This window comes from Ptychodera flava, chromosome 18 (assembly GCF_041260155.1).
Source record: "Ptychodera flava strain L36383 chromosome 18, AS_Pfla_20210202, whole genome shotgun sequence".
Lineage (NCBI taxonomy): Eukaryota > Metazoa > Hemichordata > Enteropneusta > Ptychoderidae > Ptychodera > Ptychodera flava.
The window spans coordinates 31,401,072-31,421,909 of NC_091945.1; the positions used below are offsets into that span (position 1 = coordinate 31,401,072).

Sequence of the window (20,838 nt, forward strand, 5' to 3'; positions counted from 1 at the left end):
CGCTACGTCAGCTGACGCAATTTGGTCCCTGCAAGAAGGGGGGTTCAAGGCTGATGCAAACTTTGGGTCAATGCAAATTCGCCCTGGTCCAAGTTGACGAGGCCTCTGCCATGAATCGACGTTGAACTAGCCACCCTATAAAGTTTACACTTATTGAAAGTTTTCAATATCCATTCTTTATCATCCCGTGTATGCAGAACTATATCTTCCAAACAACTTTTGCTCCGCAAGCGAGACCATGTCATTTAATTCACAGTACACGTAAGAGACACATTGGTCAACAACGATGTCAAAAATGCTGCGCACTGGTTATTTCTCTACCGCCGTCGTACATATACCCTACACTCATCTAATAAATAGTGAAGATCTCTCTGATGATTAAAATGGTGAGTGGTGGTCATATTTGCCCTTCTTGTGCGTAAAAAACAGGAAAATCATAAACATTAGAAACAGCATGCCATTATTCAAATCCCCCATTTTGAACTTTGACAGGTCAGAGGTCACAAAGGACGGTAAATTTACATCATCCCTAATTCTGGTATCAGTAAGTGTGGATAAGTGTGGACGCGGCCCCAATCTATTCCCAAGAGGACAATTATTTTATATCGGCCCAAATATCAGTTGAATTGCAAATGTGAACGGAAGTACTGGAGTTTTCTGATAACAGGTCCATCTACCGTACATACAGGCCAATGGGCGATTATTTAGGGGTGGGCGCTTATTTTGGATTTTAGTTTTGCTTGATCTTAATAGATAATAGATATCAACTTCAAATTTATTGTTGTGTGTGAAAGAAGAGGTATTTCATTAATTTTAACACATGCGCATGAACCAAAGACTACATAACCAATACAGTAATTGACTTATTTCAAGAAACGAAAGGACTTTTGGCAAATTGTTTTAAGTAAAAGGCTCACTGAGGGTTATGCTAAAAGAAATCACTGTTTCACCAAGGTTTATTTCGTTATTTTATCGGTCTTTGAATAGATGACTGTGCAAATATATTTTATACTGGATATATTTTTTTGTGATTCCAGCTTGCTTAGCCAGACTATGCTAATTCACAGGGATTGTGACTAAATGTTGTAGTTGAAGACAGAAAGACAGGTCACATTACAACATCTAGCCAAGGAGGGGCTGTGAAAGACTATACCAGTAACGTATAACATGTAAGGACTGCCGTTGAATAAAAATTAGGTGTTGTAATATCTGCAATGATATTATACACTGACATGAAAACTAAAATTGGTGAAGATAAAAACGCATGTATAGATGCACAAAGAAATTAATTCAGTTCCCTGAGTCAATTTTATTGGCACAATTACAACACTATCTTCCGGTCAAAATGCTGGAAGCTGGTTGTCTTCCACAATGCATCATGGGATACAACTTTATAAGTTGGGTAGTTAGTACAGGTTTCATCAAGTGGCATTGAAACAAGATTTCAAAATGCAAGCATCATTCCGTTCTATATTTTTATCATTACTTTTATATAAACTATAAAGACTGTGTCCTGTTGTTTAACTTGACAAATCAAGCATTTAGCAGCCGGAAGGTGCCCTATAACTCTGGTGCGTGCAAGCAGGTGTAGTGGTATGTTAAAATGACAGGTGACAAGTTGACCGTTCGATATCATTCTGCCTTTGTCATTAAGTAACCTCTTATCATGTACAGGAATGATATATTGCATTATAAATGTACCAGACATGTTCAGTGGTGCTAATTTTTTCATAATTATCACTGGTAATATTGACATAGTGTTGTCCAAATGGATTATCTGTTAAATTGTAAACTTAACAGGAGAGATTGTGGTTTCTCCAGACAGTGTACAGTTATTTCCAATGAATCTTTCACATGTGAGAATCTGATTGTATGTGCTTTGACTCCAGGGTCTGTATTTTAGTTTACAAAAAACTTTCCATGTGACACCTTGTTGTGTAAACAGTTGTCTGCCAGTATGTTGACTTGTGAGATGACCTTTATGAAGGACAGAGGTGATTAGAAATTGGGTCAGGTCGGGCAGTGACAAGGGTACTACCAGTGTGCTAGAGTACAACAATCAATCATATTGTTAATTTGAATGGTGTTAGAAATTCAATTTGTATAGTTTTGTAATGTAAATTATAGTTAGAAAATGTTTACAAACACGGTGTTTTTGATAGCATGCACATTCAAAATCCATTCATACTCGGCACACCGGCATTTATGTACATGCTAGGACACATACCTGTACCGGGATGCAGCTACATACCAATGAATACATTGATTTGTTTTTAATAAAAACATGCACAAACCTGGCATCTTTGCATTAACTGCATTCATACCATCACGGTCTGTCCTTTTATAGAGGGCGGGCAATCCCATCCATTTTGTTACAACCATGCATGTTTTACCAAGAAACGAGTAACAATATGGTGCTAAAAACATGTTAATACCTGTATGGTTAATCTACTATGCCATGAGCCTGTAGTCAGAATGACTTATATATCAGAAAGAAGGCCCTGTCCCCAGTCATAGCAGATTTATAGTTTACTTACTGGCACGTTGCCGACGATTCTGAAATTTTTGGTCAGTGCCACTAGACTTACATCAATGTGAATGAAAGCTTCAGTGTGGGTGAAGAAATTGGACGCAAACATTTAGATGTCAGAGTTTCCTTGCAGTCTGTAGGTGTATACTCTATCCCTGATCCTAAACCTAATGACTCAGTAGTTTAACTGTTTAATGAGCAACATTTTCTGTGTCCGTGGCTTAATCTTGGCTCTCATCAAAACCCCAAATAGTTCATCAATGAATGCTATGGCATGCTGTCATCAGGATGGACCCTTTGTACTCTGAAGTCATCAGTTTTGAAAGTAAAACAGACTGACAATACTGACTATTGTCACTTGCACTCCCATCTAACATTTCACATCGTTCTTAAAAATAATGACTATCTGATTCATTCTGAGTGAGGACCAAATCACATTATCTTGTAGTCATGCAGTATTTTTTCATGTCTGGAACACCTGACACGGTTGCTTAGACTCACATTGTAGTATTTTCTCTTCACTTCTCTAACTGCAGTCAGTTCTTGAGCAGTCAACGATGGTTGACAGATTGATTGATTTTCTTATATTGACAAACGTGATCTGGATTAGTCGGGAGAAAATTGTACCTGTCCAGAGTTTATTAAGGTAGTGTGTGCTTTGAAAGTGAAAGACTTAACCTTTTGTTCAAACTTTCCTCTGAAACTTTCAACCATTCTCCTACCAAATCAAGAATACAAATAAGGGTCACTGTGCAAAGTTTGGTACTAGAAAAAACAAATGTCTTGATAATTTTTGCCATGACCTAAACTATGAAGACAGATTTTAAAATCTTTCAAATAAAGTTTTTTTTTATTTTTAAATAAAATAATTGCATGTTATTTACATATGGTCAAAGTCATCAATATCAAGATATTGAATTATGAAGGTCATCTGAAAATCTGTCTAATCTACACTGCAACACCTAAGGTTTTTACTAGACATACATGTATTCTAGACAACAACCTGTTCCGGAAACTTCAGTACATAAGGTGTCACACACAAGCAGACCATAAAGAGTTATCAGATTGCCACAGGGCAAAATAAACACACCTTGGGTAACCCGGAAGTGCTTGAATGTGCATTAACAAGCATGATAAAAAGAATGTTATGTTGATAAAAACTGAGATGTCTATCTAATATTGATGTTTCCTTTATTTTTGCAGTAATTATGGAAACTAGAAATGTGGTTTTTTTCTCATTAAATTCAGTCACATTTTCTACAGCTGTCTGTAGTAGAGGTCTCAAGTTCACTAAGTGCATGCAGTACCGGTACACTCCAAAACACCTGTTGATTCAGATTAAATCTATTTGCATCGGCATAAGAATCTTTTTTCGACCTTTCTAATATACGTACAAATTTTGTTCAGGGGTTTAAAAATGCAGCTGATATGACCGTATGAATCCAAAGGAATAACTGCATTGTGAGCAGGAAATGTTTCTAAATATGGCTGACATAGGATTGTTGTGAATATTGCCACACCCATGCAGTCAGTCCTTTCACAGATCTGTGAATGGTGACCTCTGACCTCAGCTGCTGACATGTTGTGAGCAGACTTGGTAATCTAAAGTCTTGGTCCGAACAAAGAACAAAAGTAAATAAAATGTGTGTTATAGAATACAGAAGGACGGACAGTTTACAATGAAAGGTCCAGGTACAACAAAAAAAGCGACCTATTTAAACATTTTCGAGAAGGCTTGAGTGTTTATTTGTTCTTGTACCTGGGGAAGTTGTGTAAAGTGATCAGAGTTATCTGAATGATCCATGATGTAACTTAAGAGTACACTACATGTTCATAGGTAACCTTGAATATGACGGCCTTGTAGTGGTATTGCGTGTGTGATAGCATATGGCAGGCAAGCAGTTGGATGGGTACATGCATCTCTATCATGTATTCATCTGTAGTACAACGTAGCCCCAGGCTGAGTTTTGGTTCAATGTCAAATCTCAGCAATCAAAGATATTTGTGGACCAAAACTAGTGATTAACAGTGCACCAACTTTTGCCAGATATGGCTCTGTCGTAAGTTGGCATTTGTGGAGAGATAACTGTTGCTAGTAAGCATAATTGTGTAAACTATTGAAAGGCTATCAGGCTTTACTTTGAGATTTTGTTGTCTTTAAAAATAGACAAATGATAATTTGACAGTCTTTGTCCAGTAATTTGGTTCACTGATTGTTTTATATCATGGTGCACAGGATGAGTGCTTGGCAAATACATTTTCCGAATCTTTGCTTTGAATGTAAATTTTTAATTTTTGATAACAATTCTGTTTTTCTAGCTGTCAATCTTATCAGAAATATAATTCCTCAATATTGTCTGTAAGCAAGCAGGACACTTCTACTTATCACAGGCCTTCCACGTTGTAGTATTGGTACACTGACAGCACGAAACGTATAAAATCACTATGAAACACTTCTCAAATATTTTGGCTGAGCAGAAAAAAAGAACAAAAGAAAGAAAAGAAAATACATCAACACAGAGGTTACAGGTGAAAGGTGAACATCAATGGGCCCCTGAAATGTTTCCTTAACTGTCAAACCAGACATGGATAACAACAAATGCTACATTGTATCTATTGAGTATCAGATGTGCACAGTCGAGATGTCAACTTTGATTAATAGATAAGGTACCCAGTACCTGTGGACAAACCAATGAAAACAAATATGGCTGAGTAAACATACATGTACTTATAAAAAATGGCGTAAGATGAATATCAGTCCATAAAGGTGTTTACCTGTTTTGCAGAGCTGAGTATAAGACTGGTAGTTACTGTTATTGAATTTTTCCTGGGCTTTGTTGAATTCATAGGCTATTGTCAAGGTTGATGGTATTTATTGTGAAATTATGACGGAATTATGAGGAAATAAATTTGCCTCAAAATAAATTTGATAACATTCCACATTCCTGTCAATATCACTTTAATCTGATAAGAATCCCTGTCCCTTAACATCCTTCATCAGTTCTAACTACTGTGCAGAATTGAGAGAGTGTTCCTTTGTAATTGACATACTAATTAAGTGTATGCAGTAGTAGTCAACAGAAACCTACCTAACATTTCCTTTATTTTTACAGTATTAAATATTCATATTCATATCAAAGACAGACTATTTACATAAATACTTGAGACGATGGCTTTGAAGTCAAAGGTAACAGTCTCAATAGCGGAGTCAAAAACAACATCGCATTATTTCGTATATGTTGTTACTGACACAATTTGTTCCATGTCTTAAGATCATAGTACTGTATTGTCTCTTAATAAACAGTGACTTTGGAGACAGAGAATGTGTGATGTTTATACCGCTTATAGCAGTATGTAAGACATTTTCCATTGTGTATTTTAAACCAGCTCTACCAATGTCAAAAATATTTAGCATCCAGTCCATGAGTTGTTATGACTGTACACTCTTATTGATAGAACAAGACAGACTGTCAAATCTTTGAAAACAAAAGCATCTTCATCATTGCTTTAATTTGGACAGCCACTGTGGATAGATTCAGTTTGATGCAAAATCCTGTTTTCTTTTGCCCGTCTTTCAGATCACACCACATCCAATGCAATAGCAAGTAACTGAAAGCAAAGATGGCAGTACAAAACGGACCGACCCACGGCGCCACCCGTACCATCTTAGATGACATGGTTGGAGTAGGAGACTGTGTACTTCTTGATCCACTGACTGAAGATGCTTTTGTTGAAAATCTGGAAAAACGGTTCCGTGCCAAAGATGTCTATGTAAGTATTAATTTATCTCGTTTGCCTCTCTGTGTAATATTGTTGCTTCACTAGAATTTATATCGTACAAGTTCAAGTTTAAAATACTTGTAGTGTAAAAAATGGGCCAATACTTGATGAACGGATGACGTAATACTATCATACCTCCTTCACTATCAGTTTGATTCATTGATATACAATGCACCATATTCTCACCACAAGTTTGGCTTACAATCCGTATTTGTTTCTGAAATACTACATGGCAAAAGTTGCTGTCTTCAAACAAAGTGTTTATCAATTTGTAATATTTTAGAAGTCTGGTAGATTGTTTTGGCACCTTTTAAAATGCTGAGAAAGTAGTCGACACAATGTTCAATAAACACAGAACAGATGAAGAGTGTTGATAACATTACTTGTGGTAACCACAGTACCAGTAATATATGCTAATCTACAGCACAGCCAGTCTTTAGTTTGACACTAACACCACCGCTTATGCTAATCTACAGCGCAGCCAGTCTTTAGTTCGACACTAACACCACCGATATTTGTTGTCATGGTTTTGTTTTAAAAACTTAGAAAGTATCTCATAGAGTTATGATGCAGAAAATAACAGTGACATACAGCAACTGTAATACAATTATTTTGAACTTTAATTTAATGCTTATTTAGGTTTTCGATTAAAAAACTTTGCATCCAGCTACATGAGAATTTGTCTTGTCTGTGTTCACTGATTTGATTAAGTTTTATCTTACAATCTATTACTTCGTTCATACAGGCAAAAATTGAAACGTTTCAGCGACTTTATTTGTGATTTGTAAACACAGGGGATTAATAGTTTGGGTCCGCTCGTGTCCATACTCACAAAATTAAGCCATTGTTTTGATATTTAAGACGTCTTAATGCGCCCTCTCGAGTTCAAAAGGTGTGTATGGCCAAGCATACTGCATAACAAGATGGCTGAAACGAACGACGTCGTACTGGCTGTAAAGAATGTGAAAGAGGCTCCCCACCGAACTATCCAAAATGTTTTTGTGTCGAGTTTGTGTTTTATTCGTTTCTAAATTGTGTTCCTACATTCTTATCCGATTGTTTGTGTTAATAAAAATGTTTGTTTCGCCTCGCCATAAGATTTCCTCACACATACAAAACATTACCGTCCACACTAATCCAAACTTCCCTACAAATATCCGAGGCGAAACAAACATTTTTATTAACACAAACAATCGGATAAGAATGTAGGAACACATTTGAAAACGAATCAAACACAAACTTAATGACTCAATCGAATATTTTTGTTCCCAATTAATAAATCATATAGACAATCTCAATTCTCGGTTTATGGCAATTTTTGTCGACTGATAAAAGTCTTTTCATCTTCAACATTCCATTCTAATTTCACCTACGGTATATAATATCCTAACCTCCTGTGACTTTCCTTCTAAACGTTGATTTGCCTTGTGCACCAAAGAGATGCTGTATTTTATGCCAAACGATGAAAAAATATGTGAAGAAATAACCATGTATCAGTCAGTACGGCAGGCGAAACCCGGACGGCCATACCGATTGGAGACAGAGCAGAGTAGATCGAAACGCAAACGGGGTGTTATTATAGGAAAGGCGGTGACTTATTTTACAGCTGAATAAAATACTGTCTCTGGTTGTGTAAGTCTGTTGATCGAATATATATTTTTGTTCCCAGTTGATTAATCATGGGGATGGCAGTCTCGATCTCCCCTTTATGGTTCGATATTTACTGACTCGTTCCCTCTCATTTTTGTCAATCAATGAAAGCATTTTCGTCTTCCATATTCAATATTACTTTGACCGATGTTACATCCTGACCTATACTGTCATTAGTTTTGACCAACGTACAAAGATATTGCCCATGCGTCCGGCTGATGAGATGTTTTGCAAAACGGTGAAGAAATGGGGGCCCGGGAGACATCGATGTCAGTCTTTCCGGACTGTTTACATGTAGCTTATAGGGGATATCAAAGGAGATGAATCAGTTAGTTGAATAAAACATAACTTTTCGGACTTATTTTATGTCAATTTTGTCAATGTCGGACTTTTGATTCAAGAGAAACCAGAATCACCTACAGAGATGTCTGTATTAAACACGACGAACAATTGGGAATAGTTTGTTATGCTACTGTCGGTCTCAGTCGTGGTGTCTCTCCCATAAAATTTCGAAGCTATAGGTCTACACTTGTCGTTTCGATTCACAGGTAGCGGTACACCGATGACCAGATATTGTACTGTTCTTAAAACTAGTCTAAGCAATTTTACGACACTGCACTATTTGCCATCGTGTCTCCCCGTGAACGTCCTTGAATCTATGGACGTGACCATTGTTTTACTGCGCCCATTAGAGTGTAAACCCCTGTTCGTTACCAGCAGAATACTTTTTAAAGTTCTGTACATCTGTGTACACTGTGTGTATAAGCCCTAAACCTAGTTTAATTCAATTATGGAAAGGTATTAAAGAATAAAGGGTCGTTACAGTTGCTAAAATTGCGAGAAAAACGGCACTTTTTACTCAAATAGTCCTATTCACAAGCTCTATTGTTTTAAATCACGTCCATGGTGTGCTGTTGATTTTCATTTTTTCGTGCAATTTCATTCGCTTGAAGCAATTATCCTTTCATTTGACTGCTCTGTGCGACTCTTCTGAATATGTGTTTTGGATAAAAAGAACTCTACAGTGAAAGACATAAACTTCGACGGTGATAGGTATACAATATCGGTTCTCGACGGTGATAGGTATACAATATCGGTTCGATGTGTGAAGATATACAGATTACAAGTTATTTTAGAAGTTCTCAAAACCAGTAAAAATAATTCTGCGCGCCACTTATTGATAATTTCTTCTTGTGAACGTCCTTGAATCCGTGACCGTGACCATTGTTTTCGAAGTGTTCGACGGTGGATGATCGGTAGATTAATGAAGATATATGTTACTGAACTATCGTGTGATTGTTTAATAGCATGGTTAGGTAATAGACGGTTTAGTCTGTAGAGGCGATACGGCGAAATTCCACGGCCCAAGGGAGCGTACATCGCATGGTTTCTTACAACGAACCATAGACAGAGCCGTCGGTTTCCATAGCTACTACGTGAAATCCGGCCTCACCGATGTCCCGGGCCGATGTCCCTGTCCTGATTCGGAGAACAACTTTCAAGCTGCGTGTTGAGGTTCAGATGTCCGATTTTTTCATATTCAAAAGGCTTATTGAATTACAGAGAACGCCCGTCTTGTTTTTAGCTTTAACTTAGCGCAAGATGGCAATTGAAAATTCAAAGCCAAATAGCCAGTGGGAAAAAAATAGACGACTCGCTCTCACCAGCGGTCGAGGTCGCAATGAAAAAAAATCGAAGTCTCTGAAATCGGTATCATTGCTCCGCCATGTTTATTGTTGGTTGTACGGCCAGTTTAAAGTCACAGACTTTCTTCAAGGTAAAGTTCATGTAATTGCCATACCGCGAAGTTCCCTGTGCATTTCAATATGTCTATTTGGAAGCAAAAGCGCCACGGACATTCGATCAATGGTGATGAACTTTCTCCAGGGCGTGACATGTCACCAGTTACGAACTTTACCGGTTTTCGATACGAAATATGCAATATATTATCAGCGTTGTTCACGTTGTGTTTTGAGTTTGATATGGAATATAACAGGAAAACACTAACAATTAGAGTGACGATAGAGACCATGCCCGATACGGAAAAATTGACATCAACTACTTGCAATGAGCAGTGACCTGAAACTTCAGACTGATATATAAATGTCGACAATATAAAACATTGAAATGCCGGAGAGAGAGAGGGAGAGAGAGGTTTACGCGGTCGCGAACTGATTATACTCTTTCGGATATGACTTCGGTGTAGACGATACACAGACATCGAAAATGTACACCTACTTTCCAGAAATTCGACTAATCTTATAATAAAGAGTGGAAAAAATCCAAAAGTGTTGGTGGAAGTAAATCTTCAGATGTTGGTTTTCTGAAGTTAGATAATACTTACAGAAATATGGTCGTCATAGTCTTCTTTTAAAAACTATTATCTTCAACACCACGTTTCTTATGATCGGTGATGTCATTTTTTATTATTTTTACAAACTTTCAATGCATCAAACGCTATAAGACTATCTCATCTGCCTGTCAAGGAGTTACAATATATTTCCAAGGGCTGGCACACGATGTCAACTTACGTGTCGTCCGTCGAGCGGCCGGTGGCAGTCTCACAGATTGTTCCGTTTGTAATCGCGGCCACTTTGATTTTGATGTGACACCAACGTGCGTTTGAGGTTTTTTTGTTACGAAATTTGTCGACCTCACAAAATTTCACAGTCCATGCTTTGAAGCAGTCTCAACATGGCAAAAGTGTCTCGCTTAAATTTATCCTCGTCGTTCCAAATTAACTTCGACCACTAAATTATTTCGGCAGTTTTAATTTCCTATTAATTCGACGTTTTTCAAATCGTAATGAATTTTTTCTGGTCGAATTGATAGGGTTTTTGGTATCAAGCTTATCTCTTCGTCGGACCAGTATACCGCGAGATGTAGTACTGTGTTCGGCAGCCATGGCGAAAGTGAATATTGTATATTGGTTGTTGTTTGTTTTATGTTACAAATACCTGTCGCGTGAGGGCGTTTGAAACGCTTCTGAAGCGGCTCAGTCTGTCCACACAGCGATTTGCGGATAGAGTTAATCCCTACAACGGCTCTGGTCGGGCCGACTAAACCGTCTCAAATCTGAAACGCTTCAGAACCATTTCGGAGTGTCCACACATAACTTTCTGTGTCAGTATTGGCCCAGAACCGTTTCAGAGACGTTTCAATGGCCTGTGTATGAACGGCATATATGTTCTGCTTTTTTTTAGTCAGATAATTCGGAGCCCTCTGGGTGCATCTCCACCCACATGTCTACATTAATTAGATATAAATAATAGCGGATAAGAATGCTGTTAGTGGTGGGTAGTGTACTTCTTGGACAAAAATATGTCTTTGTGGACATTTTAAGCTGAAAACATTTCTCTGACGATTGAGCAATTCAAATGCAATGTGTGATGTCAGAAGATTAATTTCTGGAAGAAATATGATGTTGCAAGCGATATTAATAGCTGCTGTATCGATTCATAAATAACTTATTGTGCCAAGACATATCTGATGCCAGTGTTGTGGCAACTATAAAATGGAGAGCCAGTCTGGTTACCAAGAAGCCATTCATGTAAACCATGGTTATTATTATTATCATGGCTGAATTGCTGGCAAAACACAAATGGTTCACCCTTTGAATTTGAATACCAAAGTCAGTTTTTGTTGCCTGTAAATAACATAACCAAGACAATCATTTTTGCAGATCCAGACGATTTCCATAATTTTGACCAAATACTGCAGCCAATGAAAAGTGATGTCAGTACAGTCCAAAATTATCAAAAAAAACCCAGAAAAATTAATAAAAATTGGTAAAATGTTGCATAAAATTTTGCTAGTGAAAATTATAGCTCTCAAAGGGTTAAGTACCATAATAGCGATGCTTGTTATAGTAAGCTGATTATTTTTTACTTCAGTTCCCTAAAATTATGTCATGCCAACAAGCTCTTCTTTAAATTTTGTTTCATATTATTTTAAAACCAAAACATTGAAAAGCTAAACTCTCAATCAACACTTTATCCAACCCATGATTTCTGTTGAAATGTGGCCAAGTCACACATTCCACATAAAAACACGTTATAATTTCTGATATATTTTACCCATTCATTAACACAGGATAGTTTGACCTTATTTTGTATGTGCGGTGGTTTGAACCAGATATGTGGAAGTGTAGAGTGTAACAACGTAGTTCCACATACTCAATGTTGTACATTTGTTATTGGTGAATACATTTTTGCAGTGAAGAATAAAGATTTTTGTTGAGAATACCATTTGGAACACCAAAGATCTTTAATAACCAGATATCTTTAATGCACAAATAAAATTCTATTCAACAGAGGACAGTTGCTGTGAAAATCTGTCCTCAGGAGACTGTTGTTCTCATCTGAGATATGTATATTTACATGTACATGTCTTCTGTTGATAGGACAAGTTGTTACGTCAACAGCAAATGAGCATTTTCATTTGCAATGCAGTTCAATTTTTCATGGAAATTACTCAATTTTTGGTAAAGTTTTTCGAAAAAATCTTGTTTGAACTAAGTGACAACAATTTCCAAATGCTTGCCAGGCATTATATAGCGCTGTTCACGGTCACAGGTTTGTTGCTAAATATAGCTGTACACATGCGGCATTGACATTGCTGCTTGAAATGCGAACAAATTTTATCAATGTTGCATGCGTGCCTGTTTTTGCAGCTTGCACTCTGAGTCGTGAATATGTATTTTAGTATTTATTGTTACACTAGCAGTCGCCTACTATGTTTTATTTTTCGTCCATCTTGCTTGTGTAATTTCAAAGCGTAATCTAACAATGCGGACAAATATTTACTTTTTGTATATTTAATGAGAGGACAATGACATCAAAAGTGAACAACCCTATTGGACTCATCTTGTGGTTACATGTGCTCCTAGTGATTCTGTCAATTGTATTTCAAACTTGCAAATGTTGTCTGTAAATTTTACTCTCAAATGGTTCAGCAGTTTGAGTAAGTCCAAATTTATGAAGCAGACATAACAACTGTCTCAGCTGTAACTCCGCTGGCAAATATTTGAAACACCTACGTTATGAGTCATGTCTGTCTCTCTTTTTATGAAACAAACAAAAAAGCCAATCTTTTCAAATTTGAATTATTTCTAGCAATTAAAGTTTTACAGTGTTTTATCATCCCAGAATTCAATAACATTCATGGATACTTTGAAACCTGGGTTACTAATGTTTGAATACTGATTTTCAAGAACTCTTAAAGAATATTGCTTTACAAACACATTCTTTTTACATTACACAATCAGATTCAAAAAGCGATGTCTAATTAACCATTCCTTAGTAGATAATCACAGAGAAAGTCAAGAAACATTTTATTTTTAGCGTTTTTTATAAAAGCTCATACCATATTTCTTTTTTTTTCTATCGTAACAGACATACATTGGAAATGTAGTAGTATCTGTCAACCCATATAAAGAATTGCCAATCTACGGGAAGGACAAGATTGAGGAATATAAAGGGAAAAACCTGTATGAGTTACCACCACATATGTGAGTATTTGTGTATCAAATGGAGAAATAGCACTTCAAAAATATCACTCATATTTCACATTTCTGTGTCGGTGTCACGCTTTGATATAATACTTCTCTGTCCAGGTTTTTGAAATTTCAAATATAATTTCCAACTTCCTAAAGTTTATTTTGTAATTAGTATATAATGTTTTTACCTTAAATCGTGCAGACTATGAAAAAATTAATGAATATCCATTTGGAGAATGATAGGCTTTTCTGTTTATCATTATGGATTGCCTCTTGCTTAATAATGGCTTTTAGTTAGCAAATTTCATGGAATCCAACCCAAGTTCTTCAAGACAAATTTTGTCAGATTTTTTAAAAGGACAATAGCTTTAAGTCTTGATAACATTTTCACTATTTTGTTTTACTTTATTTAAACAAATACATTTCTTTTGGTCTCCCGAAAAGTGTATGTTAAAAAACCAAGTATTTGCATGCCAACACAATTAATCGTTTACAGTGCATGGTAAATTTTGTATTTGTAAACAAATGAATTCTAGTAGTGACTAGAATTCAGTTGTAAACAACACAATGTGACTTCAAACATATACAGGCTTTATTGGCCAGTTCAACAATGGTTATATCAACATAATTTTGGGATTAGAGCAAGAAAATGTATTTTTATAATGGAAAATATGTAATGGAAACTACAATTACATACAGTTAGGGAGCTTTGATAAGAAAATTGACCAATCAGAGGTAACGTTGCATTGTCACACACAAAAAGATCGGAATGCCAGGCCTGGCCACTTCAAAAAATGTATGACTGCAATACATAGGCAGAACAATGGCATGTAAAAACAAGATTAAAGTTAAATACTCATTTGTATGGAAACAATACCATTGTAACTAGTTTTGTAGTTGTCCATTGTAATGTCTAATGTATTGATCTTGAGTGAAGACTACCAGAGTTGTCAGGCTTTGTAGTTCCTGTATTGGTATGTGCATCACGCATGTAATATATGGTTACACTGACATATTTGAAATGCCCACCATACACTGTAAGATTGTGGGTCATTTCATATAACCCTTTCATGGCCAGATTTTGTACAATCCAGTTGTTTCCTGTAGGTTTGCTGGACTAATATAAAGTGAAATTGAGTGAAAAGCATAAAAGCAGTGTTTTTGTTTTGGCTTGTAAGACTGTAAATGGTGTTTGGGGTCCACAATTACCAAACTGGAGTTGCCCTTGGCATATACTTCTCCATGGGAGGGGAACACAAATGTGATCTATGTCTTGCAAACACCAGACTTGTATGTGTATTCACCTTGTAATATCCACCATGATTGTGAGTTCAGCTGAAACAGGAGTTCTTTCAGTTTCAATAAGACATAAATCTTTGTGATAACTCTTTGAAATCACAGTAATATGTCAGGAACTTTATTCAACATTCTTCCCTCTTATTTCGCAAGATGGCTGAGCTAAGTAGAAACTTCTTGAATGAAATTGCCGCTGTGAATTTTGTTAGTATGAATCCACCAGTTTAATTCAACACTTTGTACCAGGCAATCATACTTTTTACTAACTCTCCAAATTGAATGTAATTTCCTTTAAAGCAAAGCTTTACATTATTTCTCTCGGCAAATCAAGTTATTTATGGGTCAAAACATCATCATAAATATCAAATATGAAATCTTAAAATGATTAAAAAAAGGTGTAATATTTATATTACGAGGTGAATACACATTTTTGCCAGAGTTGGAAGACATTTGTGTTCCCGCCTGACACTAATTGGTAGTTTCTGCAAACTGTTCATAACTCACAACTCTCTTTCTCCGTACACATATCGGAAACAATGCTGTAATCTGACTTTTGATTGTTGTAAATTAACAAGTGTGCATCTCTTCCTCACACAGCTATGCCATAGCAGATGATGCGTATCGGTCAATGAGAGACAAAAGCAGAGATCAATGTATTATCATCTCTGGAGAGAGTGGTGCTGGAAAAACAGGTGAAGAAAATCCTATAGTTATTCTATATCTCCTTTTGCCTTGTCTACCATGTCTACTCTTCCCTGTATGGTTTATATTATCTCTTGTCAGTCCATTTCATAGAAAGTGTCCAGTGATATATGTTCCTATTTCTCAACCCTTCCCGTTTTGCCAAAGTTGTTTCTCTTGGGTACTTTTGTAGATGGAGTGTGTGTGGCCACTCTGCCTCGTGTCAGTTGACTGTACTGAAATTCTAAATGGTGTATATCATCCACAAATGAAATAAAACCTGTTCCTGGTCACCCAGAAAGTGTCCAGAACAATTTGACTTTCATGTTGTCACCACAACTGTCCATTCACAAAAATGACGGTGAATTGGCTGCAACAGCCAAAGCACAAAACTTAACTGAGTTGAAAGTCTTAGCCAGTAGCATACAGTAGTGACTATCAACTCAAATTCCTGTCATCTGAGCCTTCATAGGGTGAAAAAAGTATATCATATGTCATTGCAAACCACTCTATACCCTGTTTTTTAGTCCCCACGGACACCGTCCGGGGGGACTTATAGGTTTGGTCATGTCCGTGCGTGCGTCCGTGTGTGCGTGCGTGCGTCTGTGCGTCCGTCCGTTCACGCAGATATCTCATAGACGCCTGGAGCGATTTTGTTCAAACTTGGTTCAAGGATAGTACCCTACCTCATACAGATGCACGTCGATTTGTTTCACAATGCGATCAAATTTGGCCATGTTAGAGGACTTTTTAGTTTTCACCTCCATAGACCCCCATGTATAAGGCAGTCCATAGACTCCCATGTATAAGCACAGGCGACCCATAAAGTATTACTGAGATTTTCATACTAGTTTTCACCTCCATAGACCCCCATATATAAGGCAGTCCATAGATTCCCATGTATAAGCACAGGCGACCCATAAAGTATTACTGAGATTTTCACACTAGTTTTCACCTCCATAGACCCCCATGTATAAGGCAGTCCATAGATTCCCATGTATAAGCACAGGCGACCCATAAAGTATTACTGAGATTTTCACACTGTTTTCTCTATCATTTTCTCTCCTTTCTTCATGCTCTTACTGATCGGAGTAAATAAAATAAATGGTTTATATAACCTAACCTAGCCTCTGCAACTCTTTATTTATTTTACACTCCATTACATGGACGTATATCTCTCATACACACATGCTGTAATTAATTAGTCAATACAACTAATTATGCTCATCCGTGGACTTATCAGAGGTTGGTCAACATCGGAAAGATAGTGATGTTAATGAAAAAGGTACCAATCCTATCTTTCGCGATGTTGACCAACCCGTAAAATACCTGATAAGTCCACGGATTAGCATAATTAGTTGTGTTGACTAATTAATTACAGCATGTGTGTATGAGAGATATATGTCCTCATAATGGAGTGTAAAATAAATAAAGAGTCACAGAGGCTAGGTTAGGTTATATAAATCACTTATTTTATTTATTCCGATCATTCAGAGCATGAAGAAAGAAGAGAAAATGATAGAGAAAACTGTGTGAAATAACTCAGTAATACTTAATGGGTCGCCTGTGGTATAAGGCAGTCCATAGACTCCCATGTATAAGGCCAAGAAAAATAAAAAATTTAGTTTCTCATAGTATTCATATTGCAAAAAGGATGCAGTGACACAGTTTTTAGTGTCCACTGATAAAGTCGAGGGGGATTATAGATTGGGTCATGTCCGTCCGTGAGTCCATCCGTTCACGCAGATATCTCAGACACTTTGACAAAAATGTCACGTGACCTTGGTGACCTTTGACCTCAAATATACATATATGTCTATAACTCAGTAACCACAAGTGCTAAACCTTTCATATATGGTATGATGGGACACCCTATGACGCCACATATTGTAACTCATTAATTATGCGCATATCTAATTTTGAGCGAGCCAAATGACCTAGAGGTCTGATTTTGGTATATATGGATAACTTAGCAATACAATTTTTTGACGAAGTGTCACGTGACCTTTGACCTCAAATATACATATTTGTCCATAACTCAGTAACCACAAGTGCTACACCCTTCATATTTGGTATGATGGGACACATTATGACGCCACATATTGTTCCTCATTATTTATGTGCATATCTAATTTTGAGTGAGCCAATAGAGCCAGAGGTCTGATTTTTGGTATGTAGGGATAACTTAGCAATACAATTTTTTTGACAAAATGTCACGTGACCTCAGTGACCTTTGACCTCAAATATACATATTTGTCCATAACTCAGTAACCACAAGTACTACACCCTTCATATTTGGTATGATGGGACACCTTAATATGACGCCACATATTGTACCTCTTTAATTATGTGCATATCTAGTTTTGAGCGAGCCAATAGAGCTAGATGTCTGATTTTTGGTATATAGGGATAACTTAGCAATACAATTTTTTAGACAAAATGTCACGTGACCTCAATGACCTTTGACCTCAAATGTACATATTTGTCCATAACTTAGTAACCACAAGTGCTACACCCTCCATATTTGGTATGATGGGACACCTTAATATGACGCCACATATTGTACCTCTTTAATTATGTGCATATCTAGTTTTGAGCGAGCCAATAGAGCTAGATGTCTGATTTTTGGTATATAGGGATAACTTAGCAATACAATTTTTTAGACAAAATGTCACATGACCTCAATGACCTTTGACCTCAAATGTACATATTTGTCCATAACTTAGTAACCACAAGTGCTACACCCTCTATATTTGGTATGATGGGACACCTTATGACGCCACATATTGTACCTCATTAATTATGTGCATATCTAGTTTTGAGCGAGCCAATAGAGCTAGATGTATGATTTTTGGTATATAGGGATAGACTATAGGATAGAAATTGTTTGACAAAATGTCATATGACCTCGATAACCTTTTACCTAAAATACACGATTATGTCAATAAATAAGTAACCACAAGTGCTATGTCCTTTATATTTAGTAGGATGGGAGACCTTATGACAACACATGCTTTACCTCATTAATTATGCACATATATAATTGTGGGCAAGCCAATAGAGCTTGAGGTCTGAATTTTTGCATATATTGATTAATTAGCAATACAATTTTTTCAAAATGTCACGTGACCTTGATGACCTTTGGCCTTGATTATGCATATATATGCATAACTCAGTAACCACAAGTATTTACGCTTCAGTTTTGATAGGATAATAGACCTTAAGATGTCACATCTTGTACCTCATTTATTATGCGCATATGTATTTCTTGGCTGGCCAATACAGCTAGAAGTCTGATCTTTTTCCCCGATTTAGAACCATAACTTAGACATGCCTCTTGTTTCAAATTGGGAACAATGACATAGACCTATGTGTCCATAGATCTGAACATATACACTCCAGTGATACTTCTTAATGACCACATTTCCCTGCCCCATCAAGACTAATACTCCTATTACAAGTGGGGACTATGTCATTGTCAATGACTTGTTTCTGGTGGAAGTGTCAGTCTGATGTCCATAGCTTGACCATACTCAGATAACCTCAGTGCAGCTCCTGAACTTAAGTTATACTGCCCTCTGTAGTTGGACTTTGTGATACCACTTCAGTGTGTAAATTTCATACTGGGCCTTCGTAGCACAGCTCCATACTAAAGAGATGAACATTCTACTTTGGAAATGATATATTGACACATTGGAATTTTTTGTGGTTTCAGAGGCCAGCAAGATAGTGATGCAGTATGTGGCTGCAGTATCTGGCAAAGGGAAAGATATTGACAGAGTGAAAGAACAACTCTTACAGTCCAACCCAGTATTAGAAGGTAAACATCACATGCAACACTAAACTGTGGATTTCTCCAACAAAGTTTTTTCATGTGACTACATACTGCAACTTGGTTAAGACATCACTTAATATTGTAATAACTACATGGTTTTGTTTGAGAATTATGATAACTTGAATATAATTAACATGATCTTAGTGTGGAAATCTCAAAAAAATCTTTATTAATTATTCAGTTTTCACCTGCATGGCATGGTGAATGTATATGTTTGTGATCACACAAATTTCATACTCATTATTACACTTGTACATCTGTGTGACTTCAAAAAAACTAAACTGACATGTTTGTCTGATTATGATTGGAGGCATGTTGTGTGACTTGTGATTTCAATGTTGCTTTCAGCATTTGGTAATGCAAAGACACTCAGGAATGACAATTCTTCCAGATTTGTAAGTTTTGAGTTTTTTCATTGTTTTCCATGGAATGTTTTAATACATTTCTGTATACACTACTTGTATTTGGGTGATGTTTTGTTTGTGGTTTATGATGTATCTCTAAAATGGTACTCTCAATATAGAATCACCGGTCCACAGAGAATCAAAAAATGTTGATAATGCTACTCTATATGTACCTGATGTGTTTCCCAGCAAGATTGGAACGTTTTAAAGTTTTTTCATGGCGAGTTCACAGATTCAGTAGTACACAAATGTTTCTGTAGACATGGCATGAAAGATCATTTTATTTGGGTTTTTTTTTAATTCAAAGAGACTATTTACTGGTATCATAAGAACCTCTTTCTGAAATGTAATACACTTCCCTGCAACTTATGGCTTTATTTGTTTTAAATACATGATTGTCAATTTGTTCCTTTATAATTCTTAGAGTGGTAAAAGCTTTTTTTATTCATGACAAAAACATTCAGTAAACTGCAAGGAAATCAAATGAGTTTAATCCTTGATTTCCGACTTCTTGAAGTGACGAAAACAAATAAAAGTAGGGGGTGTATACATGAGTTTGATTGAAATGTTTGATGAAATTCTTTGCTATTTTTGTTCACAGGGAAAGTATATGGACATCGAGTTTGATTTCAAAGGTGACCCTGTAGGAGGTGTCGTCACAAACTGTAAGTTCAACATGTTCTTCAAAAAGCTGTTATCATGAGTAAAAGGAAAACAGGAATGAGAGAAAACAGAGCATAATATATGACTACAACTTTTCAAATAGAGTACTGGAATATGTTATGATCCTATATAAAGTAAATTTTAGTGTGCTTGTATCTTGTTAAAAAGTACATAATAAACTAAGGCCAGTTGAATTTTATATTCTGTAACTACTATATTTAATTGAAAACTCCAAAGTTATATTTCATTTATTTCTTTATCTCCTCAGATTTACTTGAAAAATCCAGAGTTATATTTCAGAGCAAAGGAGAGAGGAACTTTCACATGTTCTATCAGTTGCTGTCAGGTGGACCAGACCTGCTGCTAGGTGAGCAACTTTGAATAATGTTACTTTTTCTCAGAGTTGTTGAATCTTCAGTTCTAGATTGAATGATATCTTGATGTAGTGAAACTCTTTATTAAAGATAGAATGTGCCTCGGGACAGATATTCGGACTCTCAAA

General features: G+C 36.4%; 1 protein-coding gene across 2 annotated transcripts in view; it reads left to right on the forward strand.

The window, feature by feature from the left end:
* The window catches only part of LOC139117373 (unconventional myosin-Ib-like), a 68,400-nt gene that overhangs the window by 23,206 nt on the left and 24,356 nt on the right, over positions 1 to 20,838 (forward strand). For both annotated transcript variants that reach the window (XM_070680446.1, XM_070680447.1), the window contains exons 2-8: positions 6,109 to 6,301; positions 13,354 to 13,469; positions 15,351 to 15,445; positions 19,150 to 19,254; positions 19,618 to 19,664; positions 20,275 to 20,338; positions 20,605 to 20,703. In XM_070680446.1, the coding sequence (XP_070536547.1) occupies positions 6,152 to 6,301; positions 13,354 to 13,469; positions 15,351 to 15,445; positions 19,150 to 19,254; positions 19,618 to 19,664; positions 20,275 to 20,338; positions 20,605 to 20,703 (676 nt within the window). In that variant the 5' untranslated portion in view covers positions 6,109 to 6,151. The remainder of the gene's footprint in view (positions 1 to 6,108; positions 6,302 to 13,353; positions 13,470 to 15,350; positions 15,446 to 19,149; positions 19,255 to 19,617; positions 19,665 to 20,274; positions 20,339 to 20,604; positions 20,704 to 20,838) is intronic.